This window comes from Struthio camelus, chromosome Z, assembly GCF_040807025.1.
Source record: "Struthio camelus isolate bStrCam1 chromosome Z, bStrCam1.hap1, whole genome shotgun sequence".
NCBI lineage: Eukaryota > Metazoa > Chordata > Aves > Struthioniformes > Struthionidae > Struthio > Struthio camelus.
Window position 1 is genome coordinate 5,296,609 of NC_090982.1, and position 26,961 is coordinate 5,323,569.

Genomic DNA, 26,961 nt, shown 5'->3' on the forward strand with positions numbered 1-26,961 from the left:
TAAAAGCTGCATTGTTTCAAGAACCCTAAACTATACTGAAATTATTCATGGCCTAATTCTTGTCTAGGGATTCATTCTTACCTTTCTTTCTTCTAACATCCTGTTCAGTGACACCAGTATCTGAGCAAATGACGGTCTTTCGTATGGCTTCTCTCTCCAGCACTGTCTCATTAGGTCATACCTTTAAAAATCGAACACCAACACATAATGGTTTAGACACATAAGTTAAAGCTACAAGTTCGTGCTTATTGAAAGATTGTGTTAGACATTCCATTTTTCAAATAAACTGCATAGCTGGATTTACATTGCCCCAGCTTGTTGCTGTCTAGAAAGAATTCTCTTTTTTCCTAGAATAATCAAAATGTTCTCTTTCAGCTGAAGCCCAGCCATGTTGTACAAAGAATGTTTGAGTATATGTGGCAGAAACAGAGCCTGGGAAGGGGTTCATGGCAAATAGGAGTGCATGCTGGGTACAAAAGGCCTTAAATAATTATTTCCACTTGCGCATCCTATTTAAAGTTTAAAAAAAAAAAAAAGTAACTTGCATATTTTCCTGAAAAAACAATTATTTTCTTAGTTTCTTATAGAGATCATTTATCTTGTTTGGCAGATCCTGTGTTGTGTTGTATTATGTTCTTTTGTTTTGTTTGCGGAGGTAGTTACTTACACTTCATCATCACAATTGAGAGGCTTTTCCAGTCTGTACCCTTGAGGCAATTTTTCATAGAGTTCTGCACATGTCATTCCACAATAAGGTGTTCCACCTAAAACAGATTTAGCCATTGTCATGGACACATTCTTCATAGATTTTTGTAAATGAAAATCTAAGTTTAGCAGAAATGAAAGAGTGACTGATTCAGTAGCATATAAATTAGTCCAACATTAGGCTATTTGTTGCAGCTACTCTTCTTGTTGCTGTGTCCATCCTGAATACTTCATAGCAGTGCAGAGAAAAATAAAAGTATACGTTTTTATCATCTGCAGGCCCGGCCCAAGTTTCTGTACAGTTCCAAGGACCTGCATCTGATTTAATATGAAATAGTTTTGCAGTACCCTCAGTGGCTATAGGTAAGTCATTCCTTCATTAATGTAGTATTAATAAAGTCAGATTTGGATCTATGCAGCTATTACTATGAAGCAATTTTCTTCATGTGCAGATGTTTAAATGCTTAGAATCTTGATTCTCCACAGTGAGAATCACTGTATTAGTTCACACCCATATCTAGCACAAGCTCATTTGCTAAAAAGTACAAATGGGCACAAATTAGAGAATAAGAGTTTGGGATTAGTCCTACATGCAGTGTGAACATCAATCAGTTTGCACCCCTTGGCCAGCAGACACTCCAAGACTAGTGATAAAGAGTATGTAACACAGTCATTTTGAATGGTTTGAGGCTGTACCACAAGTATCATGAATAGTAGCGTTCGCAGAATAGAGCTCAAAGTTCTATCTGAAGACGAATCTTAAAAATCCTTCTTCTACACTACCTACAGTAAGAGAGATATGGCAAAAAAATCCTTCAAATGTAAGTCTTGATTTAAAACTCAAGGATGCTGAGCAAAAGCCACCCATAAACCTCAAAGCATATTGGATTAGGGCCATAAATCATGTAATAGGCTGGATTTTTACATTTAGTTATTGCTTATGTTTTGTAGTAAAATAAAAGCATGGTAGCTTTGTTACTCTCATTTGGAATGGTACTGGAATTGAAAATGAGACAGTCATTTTTCCAATTATATTGAAGCTAAGTCAGATTTAGTAAAAAGGCAAAAATGGAGTATGGTTCAGAGCAAGGCGTGCTTTAACAGACTGAGTGAATGGAGCTAGAGTAGCCCAGATTTGTTTATTTGTGCAGTATGAAATCCAGATACTTACCTAAACTGACAATTTCCCATAACAGGACACCATATGACCATCTGCAACAGAGGGATATAATTCAGAGTGCTACAAGAATGTAACAAGATGTCATGTTTCAAAATGGTAGATAGTTTTGCTAACATTCAGAGGACACAGAGAAGTGTGATTTATTCTTTTCACTTTTTCTTACTATTTTTGCATAACAATAGGGTTCTTAGAATCAGAGCACAGAGAGTAAGATCCTCAGCAAAATTTATTGTCTTAAATCCATCCTTTACTAGACTGTTCTCTCTTGGAAAATAGCACTATTATAGAATTACTTTGCCAAATACTAACTCCAATTTCCTGACTAAAATACTGAATTACTTTGGATCTTCAAAGAATCCAGCACAATTCTGTTTAAAAAAAAAAAAACAGATATAGCTAAATTAGTGCCCCAAATTCAATTACCTTGTGGACTTAGAATAGTTTCATAGATATTGATGATGAAATAAAAATCTTTTTTTTGGTGATTTTTTTTTTTCCTTGCCATTTGCTCACTCATATGCTGACACAATTACTGATTTTTCTGAGTTAAATGAGTGGATGTCTCATCTCAGTTGTCAAACTTTATTTGATATTGATAAGGATATATATATATATATATATAAAATATATATAAAAGTTTGAAAACATGCTTACACATCACTGTTTGTGGTGTAAACACTGTAATTCAAAGACTCAATTGCCATCCATCGCACTGGAAGCCGTCCCTGGAAATTATTCATTAAAGTCAGTTTGTTAGTTGTTGGAGTAACAATACTGCAATTGATGCAATTTTTTTGCAAAAGCTACAGTAATGAAAAATTACTTCATGCAAGTCAATGTTATCAAGCAAATAGACTTACTCGGATTCCAAAACTTAAGTTGTGCATTTACTTTCCGGAGTTACAGTTCCCACTAAGGCTAACAAAAATTTATTGAACGAGAGTCCAGAGGAAGTGGAAATAATTCATGAGTGATGCTGTGCTATGCCTCTGACATTTCTGTCCCTTTCCCATGAGAAACATCTCATGGTCTGTGAGTGCATGAGGTTCATTAGGCGTCTTCCTGTTCCAGAGCTCTGAAAGCATTAGCTCCGGACAGCTGCTACTTTTTCCACACAGATCCTCAAATGCCTTTGGTTACCATCTTGTTAACTTGGGCCTCGTTCCTTAGAATTAGACCAGCTTATCAGCTGAACAAATCTAGTATGGAAATTTAATTGTCATAGCTGTACAGATATACACACATGCACATATCCAGTTCATATCAAATATATATTAAATATGTGCCTATAACCTAATTTGACAGTCTGATAACTAGCTTGCAAAACCAGTGGTTTTAGAGTTATTTTAGTTATATTATCAGTTATTCATATAATTAATTTTCAGTTATATTGTATATAATATTACAAATATTGTGTAGAATTGGTTTACAAGTAAGGTAAGTATAGTTATAAACATTTGATATAAGTGTTTATGCACTTTAATGATAAAGTATAAACAGTTAAATAGTAACTATGAGTATGCATTTTTGTTTACATGAAAACGCAAGAAAAGAGACAAAACAAAAAAGGAAGAAAACAGGCTATAGAAACAGTTTGTTTTGATCCTTACCATGGTCTTCTTAACATAAACTTCTTGACCTCTTGATAAGCCAAAGTCAGCTATTTTTGCAACATAATTTTCTCCAACCAAGATGTTCCTTGCTGCCAAATCTCGGTGAATAAACTACAATTTGAAAAAAGGAAATCAGCATGGTATGGTATCTGTGAGCTTTGCACATACTATTCTACTACTGTATGGAAAATTGTGGACATTCAGAGTAAAAGCCAAAACCAAGTGATTGGTATGTCACTACCAAGAACATTATTAACTTTAGCTAGAGAAGAAAGGAGATAGTTACCCAGTCAGTTCTGTTTTAATGTCTCTGCCATGATTCTCCATGATGCAGATTCTAATGGGGCTCCGTAAGCACAACAAAATGTGGTCATTCAGGTGGGTGTTATAGAAGCTAAAATTATAACCTTACTTGGATTTCATTAAAATGCATAGTCCTTAAAAAATGAATTGCTGTGCTTTCAGTGAGTAGAGTTTGGGACTGACCTGTTTCTGGCTTAAGTAGTCCATCCCTCTAGCGACATCTGCTGCAAAATGCAGAAGCTGCTGAGAGGAAAGTGTAGATGCAGTACTGTTGGCAATAGCAAATGCTGGATCTGTCTCTAGAACTCTGCTTTTCCGAAGGAAGTCCAGTAAGTTTCCATGGGGGGCATATTCAATTGCCAGGTAAAGATACCCTAATGTAAAATCAGATAGCACATCGCAAGGTAAGAGATCACTAATAATAGTATTTGGGCCCTTACACGGCTGTGTGTAAGAAAGAAAAAACAGACAAGAAGGAAAATATCAAACTAATTTCTATATGCAGAAAAGGGTTTAGAACTACTGATAAGCATCATAATTTCTGGAGGATTTATGTGATTTTGTAGCTCCAAAACCGGGTTTGTTTGGTTTTTCAATGGAAATGCTGCACAGAAAGGCCTGATCATGAACTGATGTTTCTGTGGACCAAATGGGCTATGCTGTTTCTTTTAACTAACTCAAAATACATGTACTCAGGAGTCTCTTACCCCGATGTTCGCATGCTCCCAAAAGATTTATGATGTTGGGATGATGACCAAGTTTACAAAGAACTTCAAGTTCTCCAGCAAAGTCTCTGTGATCATCTTTTGAGGCATACTCTGAAAATCAAATCAACGTACACTTATGTTTTCATTTGTGTTTCATTTGAACTGATTTTATGATGGTATCCTTGTTAGTTATGATGACTCTGGGCTGCCTGGGGCACTACTGCCTCATCCCCAAAAGAAAGAGGAAAAAACTCTTAAGATGTATCAATCTTTACTGAAAAAAGTATGATTTTTCTATTGAAAGGAAAAAAAAAAAGGCCAACATTATGCCTGTAGCAGCCATCTGCAGAAAAAGAAAGCATCTTAGTATACTAGATATATCACTTTCCCTGTCACTTTCAGATATATCACAAGTTTTTGCAATATCCTAGGTACTGCAGGCCTCTCTGAAACATGGCAGTTATGCGTAGCAAGTACAAAGAGTTAAGTGATCCTGATAATATATACCAATACGCATACATGGTTCTCTCTGAACTACTGAGCAAGGTGACCAAATGCTGTGCTCCAAGGTTAGCTCTGTGCTGTTATCACTCTGAAGTGTATCTCCTAATGACTCCCACTTTACAGATAAACTCACGTATGAGGTTCATACTACACTATGGATTGAAAAATAGATAATACTATTAGCAATTATTATTAGCAATAAATATTAACTATTAAAGAGAAATATGGAGCTGCAGCTTGGCAGAGCAGAAATGCAGTCCTTGCCAAGACATACGTCTTGGCCAGGTAACAGCTGATGTGATTTCATTAGTAACTTTGAATCCTAAGTATTTAAATTTATTTTAGGGCTAGGAGAGGGCTATTCAGCCTTTCTTATGAAGTGCAACACTTGAGCAAACAACCAACAGAAGTCTTTCGTCTCTAACCATTACTACCTTTCATTCTTTTAATCGCGGCATCCATGCGTAAGCCATCCTTCTTAATTCGTGCTTTTAGGACTTGCCCAAAGTTACCTTCCCCAATCACATCTTGAAATTTGATGTCATTCCACTCGAGAACTGGATAAATAGTGGGATCTGGGCTGTTTTTGGCTTTCCTGCTCAGGGTGAGAGTACCTGAGTTAAACTGTACAGCTGGTTCTTCCCTCTATAAACAGAATTAAACAAATGACATTAACTGTGGTTTATACCTTACAAATGTTCTGATTACACTCCTGAATACATGCTCACTCATGTATACATACAGAGCACGGTCTATTTCTTGCTTACAGCAAGTACAGCAGAAAATTATGCCTGCTTTACACACTGGCTGCATCAAGCACCAAGCACTAGTTCTAGATCCACAAAAATTATTCAGGCTCGTTATTTATACCCAAGTGCCTTCATAGAGTTGGGCCCTCTGAACAATTCTATTATAATTATCTTGAGAGCTGAAGGAGATGGGTAAAAATGCTCTTAGAGCCAATTTTAAGTCTCAGGGTAAGATTTATCACATAGTAGGACTGACTAAATCCTGTGCCAGTCAGGCTCAATGAGAAGACTGAGGAAAGGAGAAACAAGAAAGGAAAAGAGAAAATAATCCTTTGCACTTCAGCAAACACTTCAATTGCACATGACCACAAAACACTTTTGTGCAAAAAGGTTTAGGACAAAGAGCAGGAACTGTTCTGCGTGCCCTGGGAACTGATCATCATCTTGAATGAACATGCCTCCAGCCCTGTTTGTATGAAACAACCTATGCAGATCCAGGCAGAGCAGCTCTTTAGCCCGACTTCATTCTACTTCACAGGTGAGAGAACGCACTGGAAGGCAGAGTGATGCAGAGACTCCGGGAGGGTATATAGAGCACAGATAAGGCACAGATAATCTCAGCAGCTCTTTCTCTATCTCTACATGATGTTAGAGCCTTCAGCAGTTTCCTGTGCTCCTCTCAGCCAGGGCTATGATGCTGCCATTGGCTGATCCCTGGTTTCCTGTTCCGGGACTGAAAAGCCATGGTAGAGCAGTTGCTGACGCTCAAAAGCGACAGTAAAAAGTACTGCAGTTTTCAACATAGGGCACAACTTTACAGAGGGAGGACACACTCCTCTATTCTGTCTAGCTTGCTAGTTTTCATACACAGGTGCAGCAAGGCAAAGAAGAGAGATGGTCTAAACAATGTGCATCTTTTTTCAAGTCAGGCCTCTTAGCTTACAAATATGATTGCTTCAGCTCTAGATAACTAGCAGATAAGTTTTACAACAATAGTGCTAATTGCACACATGAAGAGAAGACTATATTTAGAAAGGCTGAAGAACAGGAAGTGGAAAGAACAGGAAAAGGTGGTGCCCAAAATGAATAACCACACTGACTCAGGAAAACTGGAAACCCACCACCACATTTTGGAAAGCCTGAGCCATTCTGCGCTGGAAGTTGGCTCGCTTTAACTGTAGCATGATGAGAAAGGCCAGGAGAATTGTTACACAGGTCATCCCTGCAGAGCCGAGGATAGCGATAAGCAGCATTTTGCTTCCCTTTGATTCATATGGAGCTGTTGATGAAACACAAAGAGTTCTTCATTACTTCCAGCTAACTCTGAAAGAGCTGTTAACAGTGCATAGCTAGATAGTCCCAAATTGTAGACAAACTATAAAGACATGAAAGTACGTTTCTTTCTTTTCTAAAAATGTCACAGACGCTGGATGCTCTGATTTTTCAATGTCTGAGAAGCTGTAGCCCCTCTTGAATTCCGGCAGATGTACAACTTCACTGCAGGGTGGCTAATCTCAATAAAATTCACTAGAGAGTGCAAGTCAGAGGTCAAATTAGGTGATGTAACAATCCTATACTCAGCTCATTAGTTTATGAGCTGTTGGGCACTTGCTAGTGTATATACACCAGTGTTGTATGTTGCCATTTCTCCAAGGCCGTGCAATGAGCAGGGAATCAAACTCTGGTGCTGCTATGTCAAGTGTCAAAAATCAGAGCAAAAGTAAAGTAATAAATTAATGTTTAAGGCTTAATTTCAGCTAACTAGTCTATACTATCAGCCCTAGTTTGTGCACATCCAGCATGCTGACCAACCTTTAGTTTCTGGAAGAGTCTTCAATTCAAAGGATGTGTTTGGGTTGCTCAAGCCAACATTATTCTGAGCATTAATCTGTACCTGGTATACAGTGTTTGGCTCAAGCCCCTTGAGATGGTACTGAGTAATGGTAGTGTTCTTTATGATAATATCGATGTGGTTGTACTCAGCCTTGCCATAAATTTTGTAGCTGATGATGATGGAGGAGATGGAATGCCCCTCAGCAGTTGTCCAAGAGATGACAGAGGATGTGTCTGTGGTGTTAGAAAACCTGATGTTGTAGGGTGCAGGAGGGATTCCTGCAAACAAACACAAGGACACACAAAACATTCTGGAGTATATCCACATCTTTCTCCTTCCCTCTCCTTCCCTTCAGTGTGACAAATACTTTCCTCAGAATTTTGTTGACAAGCTATGCTAACTGAATGCAATTGTTTTTGAACTTGATGTGCTATCACCCATATTGCAGTACTAAGCACTTCCAGCAGAGGTTAGAGTGGCATGCTTCTGTCCTTGGAAAAAGATGGGAATGCTCCAGACAGTACTGCAAGACAACATGATTGCCTTCAGATTAATGCAGAAAGGGTTTGTTTACTCTTATACCGACTTGTCATCTCCATGTGATTGCCAGGTCCTATACTTTCCACTGCTACGGAGAGCTTCAGGAATTCAGGAACATTAGTGCAGCACACTTAACAAAGCTCTGCTCTCAGCGTATTTACCTTGCATTGCATCTTCTCTTCCTTCTTTAAAAGCTGACTCTTTCAGTATTGACATAGCTGAATTACAGGGTCTGAGTATGTTTTTTGTTTGTTTTTTGGGGGGAGGGGGTTGGAATAACAAAAGAGCTTGGAGTATGGAACTTTGTCAGTTCATCATTATAAGGAGAAAAAAATGCTAAGTGTTTTAAAAGCATCATTCACACTGAAACAGAACACATGGACTCCCAAGGTTTTTGTTTGTTTGTTTGTTTTCAGTTTTTAGAAAAATCCTTATGAGTGCTTGATACTTCCCAAAGTAAGAATTGCTTTGGACACTGAACTTATCTTCATGATAATAATAATAGCAACAACAAGAAGTGGTCCTCAGAAGCTGAGTGTTACCAAAACAAAGGATTACATTTCTTGGAATCATTAGCTGATGATAGAACTCTGATCACTGGAGAAAAGAGAAAAAATTAAACAGAAGAAAGTGAATCAGCTACTTACTGTCACTGAAAGTCCATGCATACAGATAGTTGCTCCATTCTCCTTGTGATCTGGTGTTCACCCGTACCCTGCACATGTATTGCTGTCTAGGCTCAAGGTCTTTTATGATCAGAGTGGACATATTTCCTGGCACTTGGGTGATAACACTGCTCTCGTCACCATTGTCATTCACACTCTTCCTTTCCACTTCAACATGAATGTCATCCTCTGTCCTCAGTGTTAAAGGATGCCATGACAAATTCAGCGATGTCATACTTTTTGGAAGGAGGGTGAGGCCTTCTGGTGGAGGAAGACCTTGGAGGAGCCACAGTGAGACAGGGAATAACATTTCATGTCTGGTATGCAAGCTAGAATAGGGGTACCAGTTATTCCCTTGTCCCAACCACAGGCCATAGCCTAGAGTGACAAAGGATAATTCTCTCCCCCTCCCCACAAATTTGACTGTCATTCAAGGTGTTGATAGGCACAAAGTGTCTTATCAAGTGGCTGTTGGCATACATGGTAACAGATGGATCTCTTCACTGAGCTAGTGATGCGAATGCACTTTTTAGACAGGAGAAGAAGCCAGCTCTTTTGTGGTCTTTTTTGAGAATTTCTGTTGGAATCTGCATTCGTTTTGTATGTTAGCATTTAATTTTGGTGGTTTCTTCAATAGTTTGGACCTGTTCTGTGTGTTCAAGCATCTTAATTTTAAAAGTAAACTGATCTAATAGGAAGGAGTGATCTAGAGGAAGGACTCGCATGCAAAAGAAGTGATTTCTATTGCCAACTCTGCTGCATACTCAGACAAAATATGCAAACTTTCCATTCCCAGATTTCCCATCTGTGAATCAGGGAGAATAATAGCTCTGTCTCCCATATAAGGTGCTTTTCTTCACCTCTCATTTTTTTACTTTGCCTGAGATTGCTTCAAAAGGCTCTAAACAGACTTCAGGTCAAGCCCTTCTTTGCTCAAATGAAAATGCTCTGGCAGAGATCAGAGAACAATCCACAGAAGAAAACAACTGAAACATCCCTCCTGTGAAAAGCCAAGCTCATGACATACCAAGCGCAGCGGTTGTGAAGCTGGCCTGCGGTCCAGGATGGCCTTCCCCACCTTCACCTTGCCGACTCAACTGAACACAGAACTGATACTCTGTTTTTGGTTCCAAATTGTCCAGTCTTTTGGTTGAGCCTTTCACTGAGAACAAAAGGAGAAAGGAATAGTAAAGCCATAATCCATAATGGAAAATGCTAAAAAAGAAAAGGTTTGGAAAATGTTCCTGAATCACAGAAAATGGAAGGTAAAATACTCGTGCTCTTCTGGTGTTCCCATGCACTAAGACAAACTGTTATAGACAAACTGTTATAGTACAGAATGCTTATTATTAATGAATGTGGCACAAGCCAGTCATAGCCACTTGGGCTCAGCCCAAGGGATATTCCGTCTGTCCTTCCTTCAGGACGAAATAAGACTGATTGCTTAGGTAGTGTGTATTATGTATGCAGATTTTGTATGATCTTGAATTAATGTAACAATTATTTGTTTCTTGTTAAAGTTCCTGTAATGTTTACTTTAATATTTTAGGTCTTTCGTGTGGTCATAGTAAAAGAGGACTGGAAGAGGTCGTCTAACTCACAAGCATATTCAATTTTACTTGTACCACTCCTGGTAAATAAAAAAAAAAATATATATATATATTTATTTGTTTATCTAAATAAAAACATATTTGTCTAAATAGATGACACAATAGATAAGAAGGAAGATTGTAAATACTCTAGGACATCCCTGTGCTGCTCACTGGTTTTGAAAACCTGATATATGCAGGGGAGTTTTCAACAGCTGAGCCCAGCACTGAGGGCTGTGTAAGTTGGCAGAGGGGAGAACCTTTTGGTCACTTGAATAGACACTTGTAACTGCTACTGATGTGCCACATCCACATTAATATTATGCGGTAATGATATGCAGAGAGTTACATGTCCAGTCATGAAAGATTAAATGTTTATAGACTGTAGAGTCTTTGAGACTAAGTGAAGAGTAGCAACCACATTAGAAATAAGTTTCAGCATGCAGCTAACGTTTATTTTTAGTAGAATTAAAGACCGGACTCTTACCTTCTACAGACATCCAGGACTGATAACGTTTGGCTGGCTTGTACAGGAGTTTTGTTGAAACAACAGGTCCATCTCCAAGATGTAACTCAGCATTGATATCAATAATGAGAAAATTGTGTCCACTGTCTGTCAGCCTTGGGGCGTACTGAGGCACAGGAGGAACTGAGCAAGAATGCAAGTATTAAACTAGCCTTTTAATTCCCTACATCAGTAAAACCCTGGCACTTTCCTAGATTTACAGGAAAATGGGAGAAGTTCTTACAAAGCCCTACAAAATAGGGGTTTATATCCTAAAGCTTGTGGTTTACATCTTTCCAAGAAAACTTTTTTTTTTGTCATCTTTGCCATCACACTTATTTTCCAATAAATGTCATTAGGATGCTGCTTATAACAGGCTTCTATTCATATTCTGATGGCAGATATTTATTCAAACATTTTCCTACGGTGCAGAGAATAGAAGCCCTGCCACATTAGACTAAAGCTGCCTTTTAAAAAAAAGGCAAATGCATTTGAAGAGATTCATACTCTTACCTTTAACTGTAACTTGAAATGGTTTCTCTGCCATTCCTGCCACTGTCTGCACACTGCAGACCCAGGTTCCCGTATCACGGGGCTGAATTCGATTAATAGTAAACATAGCTTCAGAGCGATTACTAGTAACGATTAGGGAAGGCTGAAATGACAAAACATATAGGACCTGAAAAATGCAGTCATTTTAAAAAGTCCTCATGTCACTTTTCTCATAGCTTAGGAAGTCATCCAGAGTTTAGTGAAGGCAGTAGAGAGGCCTATGTCAATTACGTACGCTTTTTACATGCTCCAATTCACAAGTCCTTATGCTCCTCATCTGATGACTACTGTTTTTGATCATACATCTCCTTTCCTTCTGTTTAAATCAGCAGCTTTTTTAGTCTTTGTATATCGCATGTAACTTTGATCCACAAGGTTGACTGAATAATCACTGAGTATTTCAGATAATAATTTGCTTCCACTCTGTTTAATAACAAGGTGTACATCTTTTGCCATTTTGTCCAAAAAATCAGGACTTCTGGCTGTTCTCATTTATGAGAACATTGCCATGCTCTGACTTACTGGTTGAACAGTACCTAGCCTATGTGTTGCTCATGAAACACTTGTCTAAATCACTGGCTGATTATTATTTTGCTTGGTTTGTGAGTGACCCTTCAAGTCATGTGATTTCCTGCTATATTTTAAGCTTCTTTAGCAGTAATACAACAAATAAAGAACAGCAAATAATGAGGAATATGGTCATCTCAGAATACTGGAATTTCACATTTTCACATTTTCTGCTTGAAAGGCATAGTGTACATATTAACTACAAACAGAGTCACTAAATACCAGAAATAATAGGAAGTGATTGATCAGGAACCTACCTTAAGGACAGTTCCATCTTGTTTCAACAATTTAAATTCTTCAGCTTTAGGAAGTGGCATTCCTGTAGCTATACAAAAAGGCTTGAACTCTACGCCAGAATTGAGTTCCACAGGATCTAGTAAGTTTTCTATCTGAGGTGAAAGATCTGCTGAACCTAAAGAAGGTATACAGTGTTTATAGTATCATCCTTCAAACAGAACTTGACAAAGGCAGCAGCAAATCAGAGGTAGGCATAAAATAAGCACACACACTGGACAGCATAGCCATCTTAGGTGTTTCGTTCTTCCTTCACTTACACAGGCATACACAAGCATGGAGTTTGCCAAAGTCAGTTCTACTGCATCAGTGTAAAACTGGTGTGAGAAGAAGCATAAGGCCTGTATCCTTTCCCTTCCCTTCCCGTCCCTTCCCTTTCTCTCGTTCTAGGCACACACAGTCTAGCTGTGGTAAAATCATGCACATATTTTGTACTGAATGTGCAATATCTATCTATTCTTCATTACCTCAGTTTACAAGAGCACAGTGAATTCACAACAGTATAGAATTGTCTGGTTGGATCATGGTATTATTTCTCTGCTTGGTTTTGTGCTTAAAGCTTTTACAAGTTAGCAGTAGGTTTGTCACTTTCTTTATCAAGTAGTAATAATAGATGCTGAGTGTATTTCATAAAATATGGTGTGCCAACCTTGCCCGAATGCAAAGGATGATATGAGATAGCAACCATTAGATTGCATTGCCTTCCATTCAGCTCTGCAAGATTAACTTTTCTCTCAGAGAGATAGAACTGCTTTCAACTCTGGCATTGGCTTGGTGTTTAGTCATCGATTTCATGAGACAGACGGTTTAGGAATGCATGCAGCTGAACAAGAGGTAGGCAATGGTAAGGCATCATGAGCCTATCTAAAAGTTATCATTGCCACCACGATGTGCAGTTTGTGTCAGTAATTGTTACTAAGGCCAGTGTCAAAGCCTACAGTTTGCAAATCTACCTTTAACAAAAGCAACGTCAGATGAAACAGTTGCCTACTAGTCTACTAAATGCAACATATGGGGCAAGCGCTTAAAACCACTGCATTGCAATAAAGGTGTGTGGATGTGTGTGGGCCCTGAAATGCAGTGGATGATTTACAGATACCAGGCTGGAGTGGAAATGCTGTACCAGCATGAAGATCTGTTTCATTCACACTGGGGAAAGCCATTTACTACCGTGTTACCTTGCTTTACCTTCTTTTTCACATTGCAGACCATGCCAGCCAAGAGAGCAGATGCAGCCCTTAAATCTGTCGCACGTTCCTCGATTGTGACAATTACATTTCAGTTTGCAATCAGACCCATAAAAGCCAGGTTTGCACTCTGCAAGTATGTATGTTCCCAGTTAGTATAAAGATACTAAAAAATACCCTTCATTAGTTTTCAGTCTCGTGCATCAGTTCTCTAATAGGGCTTACTTCCCCAAGCTGGGCTGAAACTACAGGTATTAACACTAAATCAACTCTAGGGGATTCTGAGAACCTACTAGCATCAAAAAAATGGAGCATATTTGTGTCTGTGCCTGTCTTTTTTAGGCTAGATACCATTGTGGAAGCATCTTCTGTCTCCACTTGTTTTCACTCACACTAGGGTGGTGTGCAAAGGCTTCATCTGAGTTAGGGCACCATTGAGCAAGATGGTTCATACTCATAAACAAATATTTAATTCATATCCCAGAGTAACTGCCATCTGATTAAAATGGCAGTTTTAATACTGATCATGCTCAGTATTGTGCAGTAGTAAATCTATGATAGGCACTAAATCACTCAGTTTGACTTGTAGAAATACATCAGGACTGTGGCTGTTAAAGAATTTTTAACACCTCAGCAGAACATCAATGCATTTTGCGGAATACTTTGAATAATATGCAACTTTACTGTATCCTTCTTATGAGCATCTGAAATGCTCCTCTGTGGTAAGTAAATATTATTATCCCTTTGTTTCAGAATAGGAAAAATCCTGGCTTTGACCCTCCTCTGTTACTTCCGTTCTGTATTTTCTACATCCAACACATTAAGGACACTTCAGCATTCCCCATATTCTTGACTTTACCTTTGTCGCATTCCAATCCCATCCATCCTGCAGCACAAGAACAACCATAAGGATCTGGTAGACAGAACATATAATTTCTGCAGCCAGAGTTTTCTTTACAGTTCTCTTCACATGTTCTGCCAAACGTATTGGCTCCACAAGCTGTTGAAGGGAAAGAGGGGAAGAATGGCCCAAAAGCATTAAGTTCACAAAAGAGCTAATGCTTCCAGTGATACTGCCGTAGACAATACTAAAGATGAAGTAAAATGAAAAATAACCCTTTTAACGTACAAGCATTAGGTCTCTTAGCATCTGAACATGTTAAGCCACTGCTGCGGTAAGGGTAAATTCAGGCAACAGAAACAAACATAGCTTTCTCTCATGTGAGGCTCCATCAGCAAGGCACACGTTGCTTTGGATACTTTGGGATAGAGCTTCAGCAGTAAGCCGTCTTTCTATAGCCGTTTTAGTATAGAGTGGACAAACAGTGCCATGAAAACCAACTTGCCTTCTCAGAGGTCAGCACATGTGAAACTGCCCAGCTCAAGGTTTTGCTTTTCTGATACAATCAGTGCTACACTAGTGTGGTTCAGATGTCAGCTATTCCAATAGCTTAGCTCTAGTTTTTGCAGCGCTTCAGTTCAGTCAAAGTACTAAGATATATATTTATCATCAGGTTTAGAAGCTACGTAGAGAGATCAAGGCAGTGTGGTGCCTGCTCCAGTTATTTCAGAATCAAAACTAATTGTCACAGACGTAGATAGCACTAACAGAAATGTATGATTAATGTCCCCTTGTGGAGACACGTCACCCTGTGAGGAGGTGCCAACTTGTTCAGAGGTAGCCTGGGGATCTCTTGACACAGGCCTGCATTTCCCAGTGCTGATGTACCCTTAAGATCTCATATCCTATCATGCGTTCAGTCAGTAGCTTCAAGCAAACTGATTTTGGGGGAACTGGAAACATTCATTCGCTCTGGCAATATAATGTCTTTCAGGAAAGGAGAGGGAGAAATTAATTCATAACCGTAAGAGCAGCCATACTACTTCAGATCAAGGGTTCATCTCACCCAGCCTTATCCTGTTTCCAACACTGGCTCTAAATAGGCATCTACAAAGAGTAAAACAGCGCAAGCATACATGATGCTTCCCCCAGTATTCTAGCAACCTTCATTACTGTGTACAAATTAGTAGGAAATCTGTAAAAAATGTTTGCTTACCTTTCTCACATGTTTTTCCCATAAAACCAGGAGGACAGATGCATTCTCCAGTGTCTTCATGACATATGCCATTATTCATGCAAGCAGGGCAGTGGGAGCTACAGGAAGGGCCCCATTTCTGAGCTTCACACCCTTTTATGCAAAAACGTAAGGGCATATTAATTGTTTTATTGTTCCGTAGCTAGTCAACCAGTACAACTCTTTCTGATTAGGCAAATAGTAAAATATAGAGCAATAAGATCCGTATGGATCCCCAAAGTCCTGGCCAGCTGACCTAATGTAAGGAGTCACTTTTTGCATTGTAGAAATGCCCCCACTTCTGGAGCAAAACAGTTTCATAGTGCACAGTAACATTATATAACTTCAATAATCCTCATATATACTCTTCAGGGAAGGAACTGAAATAGTGTTTCCTTTTTGAAACTAGCAGTAGTTTTTTTTTTTTTTTTAAATTTGGAAAAATTAGTTTAGAAGTTGGCAAAGATGTTATGTTTAATTTTTTTGTTCCTGCAGCATGGATCCAAGACCTATAGACGTTTCAGGGCACTGTACTCTGGTTCACCTAGAACTAGCTGTGCTAATACTACACTAGCAAGTCTGAGCTTGGCATTGTTGGCATTGTGCTAGCATTTGGCAAGCCATGACTTTCTGTAACAAGATTTTTCTTTGAAGTACACTAGGTCAGTTTCATCTCTGTTGTATCTTTCCTATCTTCATAGTATCTTTATAACAAGGCTCAATCAACTGATGACCTGTTTCCAGAAGAATGGACTAAGAACAATCAGTATAAATGTCAGTTCTAATGCCTGTTAGGATTTTCTTTCCCATTTTTTAATCTAAAAATATACCACTAGCATTAATCCTGTCAGTGCAAGTTTTGACAGTGTTTTAGCAGAAGCTGAGCTCAGGCTCTCAACTTCATTACAAGAACATATGATCCCATCATGCAAATGCTTGATCTATCCCTGCAAAAAGCAAAATTCTCTCATCTGCTTTTGAAGTCAGTGGGAGCTGAGAGGACTCAATAATTTTCAGTATTTGATTTCTGACAGTCTTTCTTACATCATAGCAAGTGCTCTGCATTAATCCCTCTAATGCAAAGCCAGGAATGAAAAGGTGAAAAACTGGGAAGTCCTGAGGCAGACTCACTTAAGATGGAGTAATCCAGACTTGGAACAGCATTTTCAGATTTCAGTGTGCATTTCATGAGTCAACATAGCATGTAGACCTCCTTTTCCTCCTTCTCCTAAACGAAACTCTTAAATGTGAATACTTAGGGAAAAAGCCTTGCTAAAAACCTCAGGCTAAATCTGTAATAGTAAATCAAAGAAAGCCGGGACACATATTTGAGCAGTAGCATGCAATCATCCATTCTGTTTATTGTTAGCATGCTCTGTAGGACTCTCCAAAACTATGCCTGCTGAGCGTTCCCAATAGGTAAGATGGACAAAGCTTTTATATTCCAAAGGTGAGGAGAATTTGTGGATATGTCATCTGCTGTGCAGCTTGGCCTTAGAGCAGAGAACGGAACGCAGACCATTTTATCTAGCAAATGTGGCAATAGTTTTAAAATCCAAACTTAGGGCTTACATTGGTTCATTTGCAACTCCTGGAAACATCCTGTGGATGTTAGCAAATAAAATTTGTTTGACTATCAAAAATATTTGTATAATATAAGAGCTTTGAAGAGGTATTTATTTTCACATTATTTATTTCGCATACCTATTCAAGTAAAGGGAATATAATTTTGTTTACATTTGATGAAAATGAGCATGACAGCGTGACCTGTGATGGTTCATGAAATGAAAATAATGCAAACTAAAGGTGATTATCTAAGTATAAGCATGGTTTGGATCCAGGCCACTGCAGAGAAAGAAGGCATTTAAAAATTCCTATTTTGTTCTTAGATCCACATCTGATAGTTATGGAAGCTTCTATCCTTTCTTTTTTGTTCACACTTATTTGATGTTTGAAAAGCTGAGATGCTGGTAAAATAGCTCTTTCTCCTGATCCTAGCTAAAATGATTTGACTAAATTTGATATTATTATTTTTTCCCTCACAGTCACTTAAATCAGTATCAACTTATACCATTGCACAAAAATTTCTTCTAACATAATGTGATGGCAGCTTACACCAAGAAAGGATCAGGCCCTTTCTGGGAACAGTAGAAGTTTCATCTTAGATTCATTACAACTTCAAACAATGAACCATCAGCATGTGTTAATGAAACTTACGTCTTACAATAAGCCTTGTGTAAGCAGAAGTAAAGAGGTTTCCTCCTATATATCTGGCAGAGTAAACCCCTGCATCTTGTGGCTGAACATGAGAACAGGATACTTCCAGCTCACCTGGCACTTCATGCCTGGGCACAGAGTGAATGAAGGAACCTGGGGAAAGATCACACATGCGCAACAGACAGGTCATTCACCCTTTACAGTCAGATGAGCTTGAATCAGTTACTAAGGAAAGACAGTGGGGATGAACTGAGCAGCAAAATGTGTTTATTGGTTATGAATTTGCTGATAGGTCTTTAGCCGTACTAGAGTTTTTGATGTTTGGAGAGGTGCAAGTAAAAGCAAAGCTAGATCTTGAGAAGGTTGTACATATGAAAGGGACAAATAACTTTGAGTTAAGCATTACTTTGCAAGAGTGTTTTTAAGAATCTAGTGACAAAAAGTGTTAATTTTGTTTGTTGGCCTTTCTAGGATTGAGGGATTACTCTGTAAAAACTCTAAATGGAATCAAATAACAAATGCTAACCGTGTCCTATGTCATCTCAGTAGCAGAGGGATCTACTAAGCAGACCAAAGCAGGAAGAGCACAGTATGGCTTTATTTTTATTTCCTAGAGTTAACATGTTTCTGTCTCTACTATTTTTTCACCAAGGGAGCTTATCTGTGTTATTCTAGGCTTGCTGTAGTCAGCCTGACTTGCTAAATAGGACAACAGTATTCAATCTTCCCCCACCCCACTGGATCACTGAGTAACAAGATTGGCGTGTTGATTTCTGTCAAAGATAAGCTGAATCCATTGGACTTCAGGACCCATGGGAGTCTTCCCATCTCAGCCTGCTAGGACCAGGCTGGTACCAGGTCCAGGCTGAGCAGGTATCACCAAAACACACATGTGCACATACACACACACACATTCACCGTACAGACAAAGCCGGCCACCAACAGAGGAGGGTACACACACAGGGGAACTGTGTCTTTTCAGGCACTGCAAATGCACAAGAGCGCTCGCATACACTTCCGCAGTGCAAGCTGTCTGATTGTGCTCTCATTTGCCAGCTAGTCAGGCTTGCTAGCAGATCTCACACACTCACCCCTCCAGTAACAGGCCTCTCCAGTAGCTGGCCTGGACCTATGGTCTCTCCAATAGCTGGCTCTCAGACCTCTTATCCTACTCACTGGCTAGCCTGGCTTGAATTTCTCTAGTGGGGCTCCCTCGACCCCTAGCATCTGTCTCCAGTTGCTGGGACTCAGACCTGTTGTCCTACCTGTCTGCTAGTCTGGCACGAAGGTCGTTAGTGGATCATGCACATGCACGCAGGAAAGAGAGCATACTCACCAAGGAAAATAGTTAAGGATGGAGTTTAGTAAGATAGGACAAACTGCAGGGTAGGTCTTAGCCAGACAAGTGTACTGAACTGCAGCTTGTACATATACAAATCCTCCTTCCTCTTCATTTTCCCGTGCTTGCTCCTCCTTAGTTCACTTTGGTTCCTTCTCTTTCTTCTTTTTTCTCTGTCTCTAAATATCCCATAATCACAGCCCCCTCAATTATGACATAGTGGGTTTGCTCTTTCCCCAGGAGCTATGTGATAATCCTGTTTCCCCCTTTTTATCAGTTGCAAAGCTCTGGCAGAAGCTCCTCAGGGCTTTGCACGGTGGCCCTTCAATCAGAGATTAGGGAACTCTGGGCTTTTGTGGTGTCTCTGTTACCTTCTGCTCCTTAGCATTTCTGTATCTGGGGGTTTATATTCCTTCTCAGGCATCCTATCTTAGTCTTTAATGCTGAATGGCATTAACCAGATGGTAGGCTTACAAACCAGGTACCCTTACTATCCACATATCCTTACAGTTACAATGATAATAAAAAAAAATAAGGAGTCAGAGAACTTTTTTCACTTTGCTGAAACTATTTAGGAATTAAGGAAAATAGTGTCAGGCAAGATCTTTACTATCTGTGATCATACCATCTGATAGTCAAATGGCAGTATTTCAGGCAGCCTAAGAACACAAAAGTTTATTGAGGATCACAGTAAAAACAGCAAACAGGTCTTGGGTAAGCTTAATCCATGCAACACATAAAAGCTCTTGAAGAAAATGAGACCAAAGGAAAAGAGTGAAGGATGAAAATGAATTATTCGGAATTGCAGGGCTTTTGCACATTTTTGAGTTACAATCGGCAAAGTTGGCAGCAAAGTATTAGAAAGTCTAGCACCTTACACTCAGAGTCTGCTAATGAGGTTGTTTTTGTGGCCCATTATCTAAGACAGCATGTTATGTTTATGGCTTAAAGGAACCTTGTTTAGGAGAAAGGTTTGGTTAACAGACAGCCTTTGTGAGGGTCTACAAAGAGGAACTTGATACTTTAGGACACTGAAGTAAAAGAGAGCAGCAGTCAAACATTTCAGGATGTGTTTTTTTCTTATCCCTGCCAGGTACTGCATCAGGAATCCTGAAAGAAGATGTTTCAGTGGTAGTATCAGGAGGAGGACTTGACCTATTGTCCAGAATCATGGCTAATTTGGGGCTCTTTGACACATTTCCAGTGGGAAGCCCAATTAAAGCAGGACCAGTATGTGAACACTACTGCTCAAATGCATCAGTGGGTTTTTATATGGCAGAATACTGACGGAGGTCACAAAATTTCCTCTGGGATACTGAAAGGAAAGTAGTGGCAAACCTTCTGTACTGTGCACTGTCCTAGAGGAATCTCTGAAGAGTGAAGAAACAGATCCTTAAGAAATTCTGCTTTGCATATTGCCTTTTAAAGACACCTTGTGGTTATTTTTCTCCTCCAGCCTGTGGAGAAGTGCTCCAATTATTCAGTAACTGGGGGTAGGGCTGGCCCATAGTTTACATTCCTTTGCAGTGTACTGACACCTATTTCCCTTGTCCTGTTCTACTTAGTCCCAGCCTGTTTCCTGATACCTTACTCTAAGCCAGACTATTAGGACACAAAGATGGGCTGGTATGTTGCATATGCTTCGCACCGCTGAAATGTATTGGGGTTTAACATCCTGATGAAATATGAATGCACTGTGAATTTAACCATTCATATATTGGTACATTTCTATAGGAGATAGACAGTGAGCTGTACTTATTCCCAAGTGCTTAGCAGTTGGACAACTGAGACAGTTGACTGTGATTTAGGAGTTACCTTCAATAGAAAAGTTGATATCTTGAATTTTTACAGCCCAAGCCTGATTTTTACAGTTGAATGAAGTAAGGTTTAGATTTTTTTGACATCTTTCCCTTTTCAATAGAAGATTACTCATGCTTAATTTCTTATCCTGAAGTGCATCATCAAATTAAAGTCACTTCTAAAAGCCATATGAGGCAGGAAAGGTATGCACATGAAAGCAGTAGAAACACAAAGAAAGTTGAAATAAAGATGTCTAACGAGCAGCACAGCAAAAAGAGATGCCAGCAAAAGATAGGAGGGGATAGGGTAGGAAATGAAAAGGGAGAATGAGAAACAAAATCAAGGCACAAAGAGGATTTGGCATTCTGGAGGAAAAACAAATAAGCAGATCAGCTCAACACTTAGGTGTGACAAATGAGTCTGTTAGGCAAGGTTAAATGCAAAGAAATTATGCCTCCTCCATTTTCACAGCATGAGTATCATCAGCAATGATTTTAGTGAAGTTCTGTGGGGATTTGGCTAAGAAAATGAAAGTTGGAGAAGAGAGAAGACAGAGATTAACTACCATTTTTGTAGATCACTGCATCTTCCTCTTTTGCTGCCATTCTGATGAAGGAAATATTCACATGCTCTCCCTTATTTGCTGTAACAGTTAAGGCCACCGGGTGGAATGAAGCTGAAATCAAAACAGGAAAATAGTATGGGATCGATAATAACAGTTCTTATGTCTGTGTGATCCCTGGCCTGAAAGCTGAGAATAGTTTACAGCACACCCTTCTTCATAGCTTCTATTTTTAAATTTCCTTATAGCATTCATTTATCCTTTTAGCACCAGCGACCTCGACCTTATGTTTTGGCGGGGATAGAGAAAACACCTATGCCCTGGAACAACAGAGTGTGGCTTGAACCTGGGCTATAAAATTTAAGAGGAATTTGGCTGAGTAATTACTCAGTGGAAACACTTCTTAACTGGGAGCTCCAACTGTCTGTGAAATACTTTCCCAAATTTCTTCATCCCTTGAGACATTTTTAAATGCAGGCTGGATAAAGTACTGGAAACTATTGTAGGGCACAAGCTGTCATTGGCAGATAAATATAGCCTGAGTGACTCGTTTCTTTTCTGCCTAAGCTTTATGATGTAGAACAGTCACGGCGGTTCAGGAGACCACAATCAGGTAGGGTTAGCAGGGGACGCAGTTAAGATAGAGGAGGCCTGTGCTTGTGTTAATTCACCATACTTTCCATAAATAATGAGAACATTAGTTTGCACTGAGAAGAAAAGAGTAAACGATATTCACAGCTAGTATTATTTTTATGGAAAAATACCTGTATCTGAAAATGTAGCTTAATTAAAATAAAAATATTCCAGGAGGAAATGTCTAGATCAGTGGCATTTTTCAATTTTCCAAATGAAAATTCAAATTAATTTTACTACTCAAATAGAAAAATATTTTAATGCAATTTTTTGAAGTTCTTATTTAAAAAAAAAAAAAAAGGTAGTCAATTGAGGGATTTTTCACAGATTTTTTGCATTTTCCCTATCATTACCAGGGAAAAAAGAACCAGAAAACAACCAGAGAAGGGGAAGAAAAATCTCAAAAAAGAGTATTGTTTTGGACCCAGTGAAATGGTAATTTTGATTGCAACATATCACTTTTAAACAAGTTAAGAGAAGTTAAGGACACTTCTTTTCATTTAAAAATTGCAAGGGACAGTTGTGAGGGTTTTTTTTTTTTTTTTTTTTTTGGAGAACAAATTTCAGGGTGTTCTGACCAGTTTTAGCTCTGAGTTTTGATACCATACTGTAACTGATAAGCAGTGTGGCCAAAAAAAAAAAAAAACCAAAACCCTATTCCAAAAATATGTAATGTTTATTCTCCAAACTGTTCAGCGCTTTATCTGAGTGAGAACATCCTTCTTACATCTTTGTACTTTTTCTTTTAGATCGCTCACAGATGCAGAGCGTTGATTTCTACCACATTCTTTCCCCTTTCCATTTTTGGGGTTGTTCAGCCTCAAAGTTCTTCCTGCACAAGTTCCTCATGGGTAAGACCCTCTTGCATCTTGTTTTTGTACAGCTCCCAGGAGCCTCTTGGCACTGCTGTCACCTTCCTCACCAGCAAGATGAGTGGGACCTTTCAGACTGGAAGTCTCTCCCGAGCCTCACCTGGAACAAATCTTTCAGAAATCATTCATGCTCCTAGTTGGCTCTGTATTTGCTCAGGCTCTTTTTTTACTGAACTCGGATTTATTTTACAGGGAATATTTTGTTTAAGGAACACATATACAAACTGGTATAACTGGTGACATAATTTAATCTTTTTTTTTTTTCATTTATCTACAGTCATGCCTCTTTTTTGGTTCATTTTCAGAAAATCAGCAAGTGATTACAAAAAACAAATTTGGGGATTTGTAGCTGAAATTTGATTTTGAAGAAATTCATAGAAATAAGATAAGAAAGCAGAGAAAAAATAATGAACTAAATTTCTGTTATCTTAGGTATGCAGTAGAGCTATAAAAACAAGTGGGTAGATGTTACGTGAAATTTGAAACATCTACCTGTGGAGCTGAAACTGTTAGTATTTACACAATACTGTTTTGTAAAATCTGTGGAAAAAGTATAGTATTACTGCAATATTGGAGGAAAAAACATTTAAAGAACATTTTAGTATTTCTATTTTGAATACCGTTTTAGTTAAACATCAAAATGTTTTTGTAATGTAATATTAGATAAGGAAAATTTGAGAGAAAAAAATCAAGACATTTCAATCAGACTAAACCAACCTGTCTACCAATATTTTCTTTCTTGGAGAATTTTGATATTTTAAGGTTTCATTTCTAATTGGAAATAAGACAGCCATTGCAAACTCAAAATTCTTTACAAACTGGAATTTCCATCCTCTGTGCAGTTTTAGTGTTTATATTCTGAGCCTTTGGTATGTTATTTCATGCTTTTGTTTGTAAGTGCTATCCAGTTGGTTTCAGCAAGACTCTTCCTGCATGATGCTAAACACTGGGGGTCTACTGATCACCTGCCATATTACCTTTGTGTCAGTATCTGGACCTGTATCCTAGACAGAGAATTCTAATATGAAACAATAAAGTAAGTTCTCATTGGAAACAGGCAAACAAAAACTGAGAGCAGTGTCAGCTTCCCATCAACATCTGAGCTGAAAGTTATTTATGAATAATAAATGCATGGCAAAAATCATGATCTGTTTAAGGAACTGAAAATTGAACAGCTTTCCCAAAAATGAGTTGTTAATTATAAATGACGCTCAGTGTTTTTCTTGCAGTCATTTTTGGACCAGATTTAGTAAGGTACTATTAAATTTTTGTAATGAGGTATTAACTTTTGTCTTCCCATTTTGTTTTCTTTGTATGTTGTTTATCTTATCCACAAGACTTTTTCTTCATAGTATTTTTGCAGTGAAAAGGAACCCACAGTCCCTGGTGTGCTCAGTTCCAAAGTATTTTTCGATTGCAACTTGCATTTCATGTTTTTACAACTTGAGTGTACCAATTCCTTATAGAGACATAATGAACTGAGCTGCAAGGCAAACACCAAAACTCTTTCATTAGTGTTTCTATTATTGTCCATTTGCCTATGGTAGAGATTTTCTGTACGGGAAATTCATGTATGTATGAAAGTGTACATCTATTGCATAGAAAAACTGAATAAACTAGATTTGACTAGATGCAGAATAGGCTATATAGTATTCTATTCTAGATATGTGTACTTTATACGGTATAGTTATTACTCCCAATATATTTATAAAAAACATAGTCTGTTTTCTCTTATTGCATATATGAATATTACATGCTAACCATAACGCTAAAATATAACAGATGTGGGTTAATGAGCATCTTACTTTCAGTGTGGTGCATGTGTAGAGTCAAATAGGAAAGTGAACCACTTATCTTTCCAGATTATATGGGAAAAAATCTTCATGGTATCTGCATATCTGGTAATAGATACATAATTAGGCAAATGACAAATCCCGCTAAAGCCAGCGAGGCTACCCAAATGGATAATACTTTTGAGTAATTCAGCAGGTTAGTAGTAGCTACCTTCAGTAGTCTAAGGCCATAAAACTGTGGGTTTTCAAAAGTGAAATTTCAAAAGTGCTGCTCCTTCCTCTGTCTCTTGTGTCTTCAATGAGAAACTGCACATTTCAACTGTTACTCAACTTTTTTATTTTGAAGAACACTCTCTGACTTTAAAAATTTTTCAGACTACAGCAATAGAGGTGAAAAAGGCCTGTTTTCCAACTATGTTGGTTTGCCAAACCTCACAGTCCTTCACTGACCTCTTCTTCCTTTTTCTGTGGACTTTAATAGCTTTGAGAACTTCTGTCACACCTCTTTCTCACCCATTCAGCGCGACAGTGTTTATGCACATGCAGTGATGAGTTGCTAGCTCAAATTGTGTCATCCAAAGCTTTTGCAAAGAAAAGATGAGAAAGAGATTCAGGACCCAGAAACGACTCATAGAAATCTATCTACTGCCGCATGAATATTATGTTGTTTCTGGTCAGAATAACTTTTGCCATATAGGAAGCTCTCAAAGTTTGATTACTTAAATTCTCTGCTCCTGGGGCCACACATACTGACTGCAAAAAAAAGCCATGAGTGATTCGGAAGACTATCTTCCACCCTTGGGGATGGCTTTACATGAGACCCAGAGATGTGCTCAGTTCACTGGCACCCTGCCAGAGGCTTTAGTGTTTCATACTAACGGTTTAGAAAGACAGATAGGAGGACAGATAAATGTGTCCTCATGAATTAGCTGCCACAGTGTAAAACATTAGTACTGTAGTAAATTCTACTAAAGATTAGTTGAAGTTTGGGAATTTGGACTTGCTGCAGAAAATTACCCCAAATGTCTTACATTTATCTGGAGTTTTTAGTGAACTCTTTGCTTTGGAACTCAGCCTGGAAGTCAAATAAGGTGTAATAAGGAAATCTCACCTTCTAATCTTACTACTTCCCTGCTGGCTTTGTTTTCCTACTGTGCATAGCCTTACGACCAAAAATCAATAAAATAATCAACAGTGAAATCTGTAGTGGATCATTGTGGATAACTTTCTTAGATTCGGATAAACTTTTCTGGAATTTCTTTCAAGCGCTGTGCCAGATTTTTTTCTCTTGCTGACATGCACTGTGTAGATCCAGTGCTGCTGATCTGTGGCTTCACTGAGCTTTTGACAAAGCGGTTATTTTGAGGCACAGGCTTCCCATTTATGAAAAGAGGGTAGCATTGTTTACTACCTACCTCACAGACCTGTCGAGATTTGAGATGGAAGCATGTTTAGATCCAGTGGAGGAGTTACCACATGTATTATTTCATGCCATCGGTGAGGCCAGAACAGCTGTGCTTACCTTATCTACCACCTGCTTTTTTGTTCCTGGCAGTAGCCAGATACAGGCAGGATACCTACAGATGTCTGGCTAACTTGCATAGGAAAATGACTAGCTACTAGCATCAAACAATTGTCTCTGCACTTTAGAAAAACAAATGGACTTGAGCCAAGTCTATTTTTATTGACTCCTAACTGCCTTGCCCACTTTGGAGCCACTTTTGCACCCACTCCTCCTAAACCCAGGATAACTGCCGGGCAGCAAGGATTAACAATTCAGGTCTGACCAGCACACAGTACCTCCCAGAGGCATCTTCATAGTATGTATTCTCGTAACTTCATCCTTGAGTTTCCCTTCACAGTAATATGCTCCAATGGTTTCACTGGCCTGTTCCCTTTTCCACACCACTGTTTTGGCTGTTGCTCTCCTTGAATCTTCGTTAACTTCCAGTGGCTCTCGATGCTGGTTTGTCACATCCTCCTGGTCTCGGTCTATTGTGATAGACTCACGGGAACGCCATTTGGAAGTGATACAGATAAGTGATGTTTCTGAGTTGCCCACCAGAGGGAATGAATTGATCAGTATGAGGTCCAGGGCTGCTTCCACTTTACCTAGGAAGAAAACCAACAAATGAAAAAGTTTTCTACAGACTTTGAGTACGTGGTTATTCAAATC

General features: G+C 38.7%; 1 protein-coding gene across 2 annotated transcripts in view; it reads right to left on the minus strand.

Moving 5' to 3' along the window:
- Positions 1 to 26,961, minus strand: part of TEK (TEK receptor tyrosine kinase) — a 47,013-nt gene that overhangs the window by 7,078 nt on the left and 12,974 nt on the right. Inside the window, exons 2-22 of one of the 2 annotated variants that reach the window (XM_068927612.1) lie at positions 26,586 to 26,897; positions 21,491 to 21,601; positions 17,787 to 17,939; positions 15,552 to 15,683; positions 14,354 to 14,494; positions 13,496 to 13,624; positions 12,271 to 12,425; positions 11,408 to 11,549; positions 10,877 to 11,038; positions 9,828 to 9,962; positions 8,783 to 9,076; positions 7,574 to 7,873; positions 6,883 to 7,040; positions 5,447 to 5,657; positions 4,509 to 4,619; positions 3,985 to 4,175; positions 3,496 to 3,609; positions 2,540 to 2,610; positions 1,877 to 1,917; positions 668 to 764; positions 82 to 181 (exon numbers count right to left, since the gene is read on the minus strand). In XM_068927612.1, coding sequence (XP_068783713.1) covers positions 82 to 181; positions 668 to 764; positions 1,877 to 1,917; positions 2,540 to 2,610; positions 3,496 to 3,609; positions 3,985 to 4,175; positions 4,509 to 4,619; positions 5,447 to 5,657; positions 6,883 to 7,040; positions 7,574 to 7,873; positions 8,783 to 9,076; positions 9,828 to 9,962; positions 10,877 to 11,038; positions 11,408 to 11,549; positions 12,271 to 12,425; positions 13,496 to 13,624; positions 14,354 to 14,494; positions 15,552 to 15,683; positions 17,787 to 17,939; positions 21,491 to 21,601; positions 26,586 to 26,897 — 3,260 coding nt within the window. The remainder of the gene's footprint in view (positions 1 to 81; positions 182 to 667; positions 765 to 1,876; positions 1,918 to 2,539; positions 2,611 to 3,495; positions 3,610 to 3,984; positions 4,176 to 4,508; positions 4,620 to 5,446; positions 5,658 to 6,882; positions 7,041 to 7,573; positions 7,874 to 8,782; positions 9,077 to 9,827; positions 9,963 to 10,876; positions 11,039 to 11,407; positions 11,550 to 12,270; positions 12,426 to 13,495; positions 13,625 to 14,353; positions 14,495 to 15,551; positions 15,684 to 17,786; positions 17,940 to 21,490; positions 21,602 to 26,585; positions 26,898 to 26,961) is intronic. The other variant, XM_068927613.1, reaches the window with a different exon arrangement.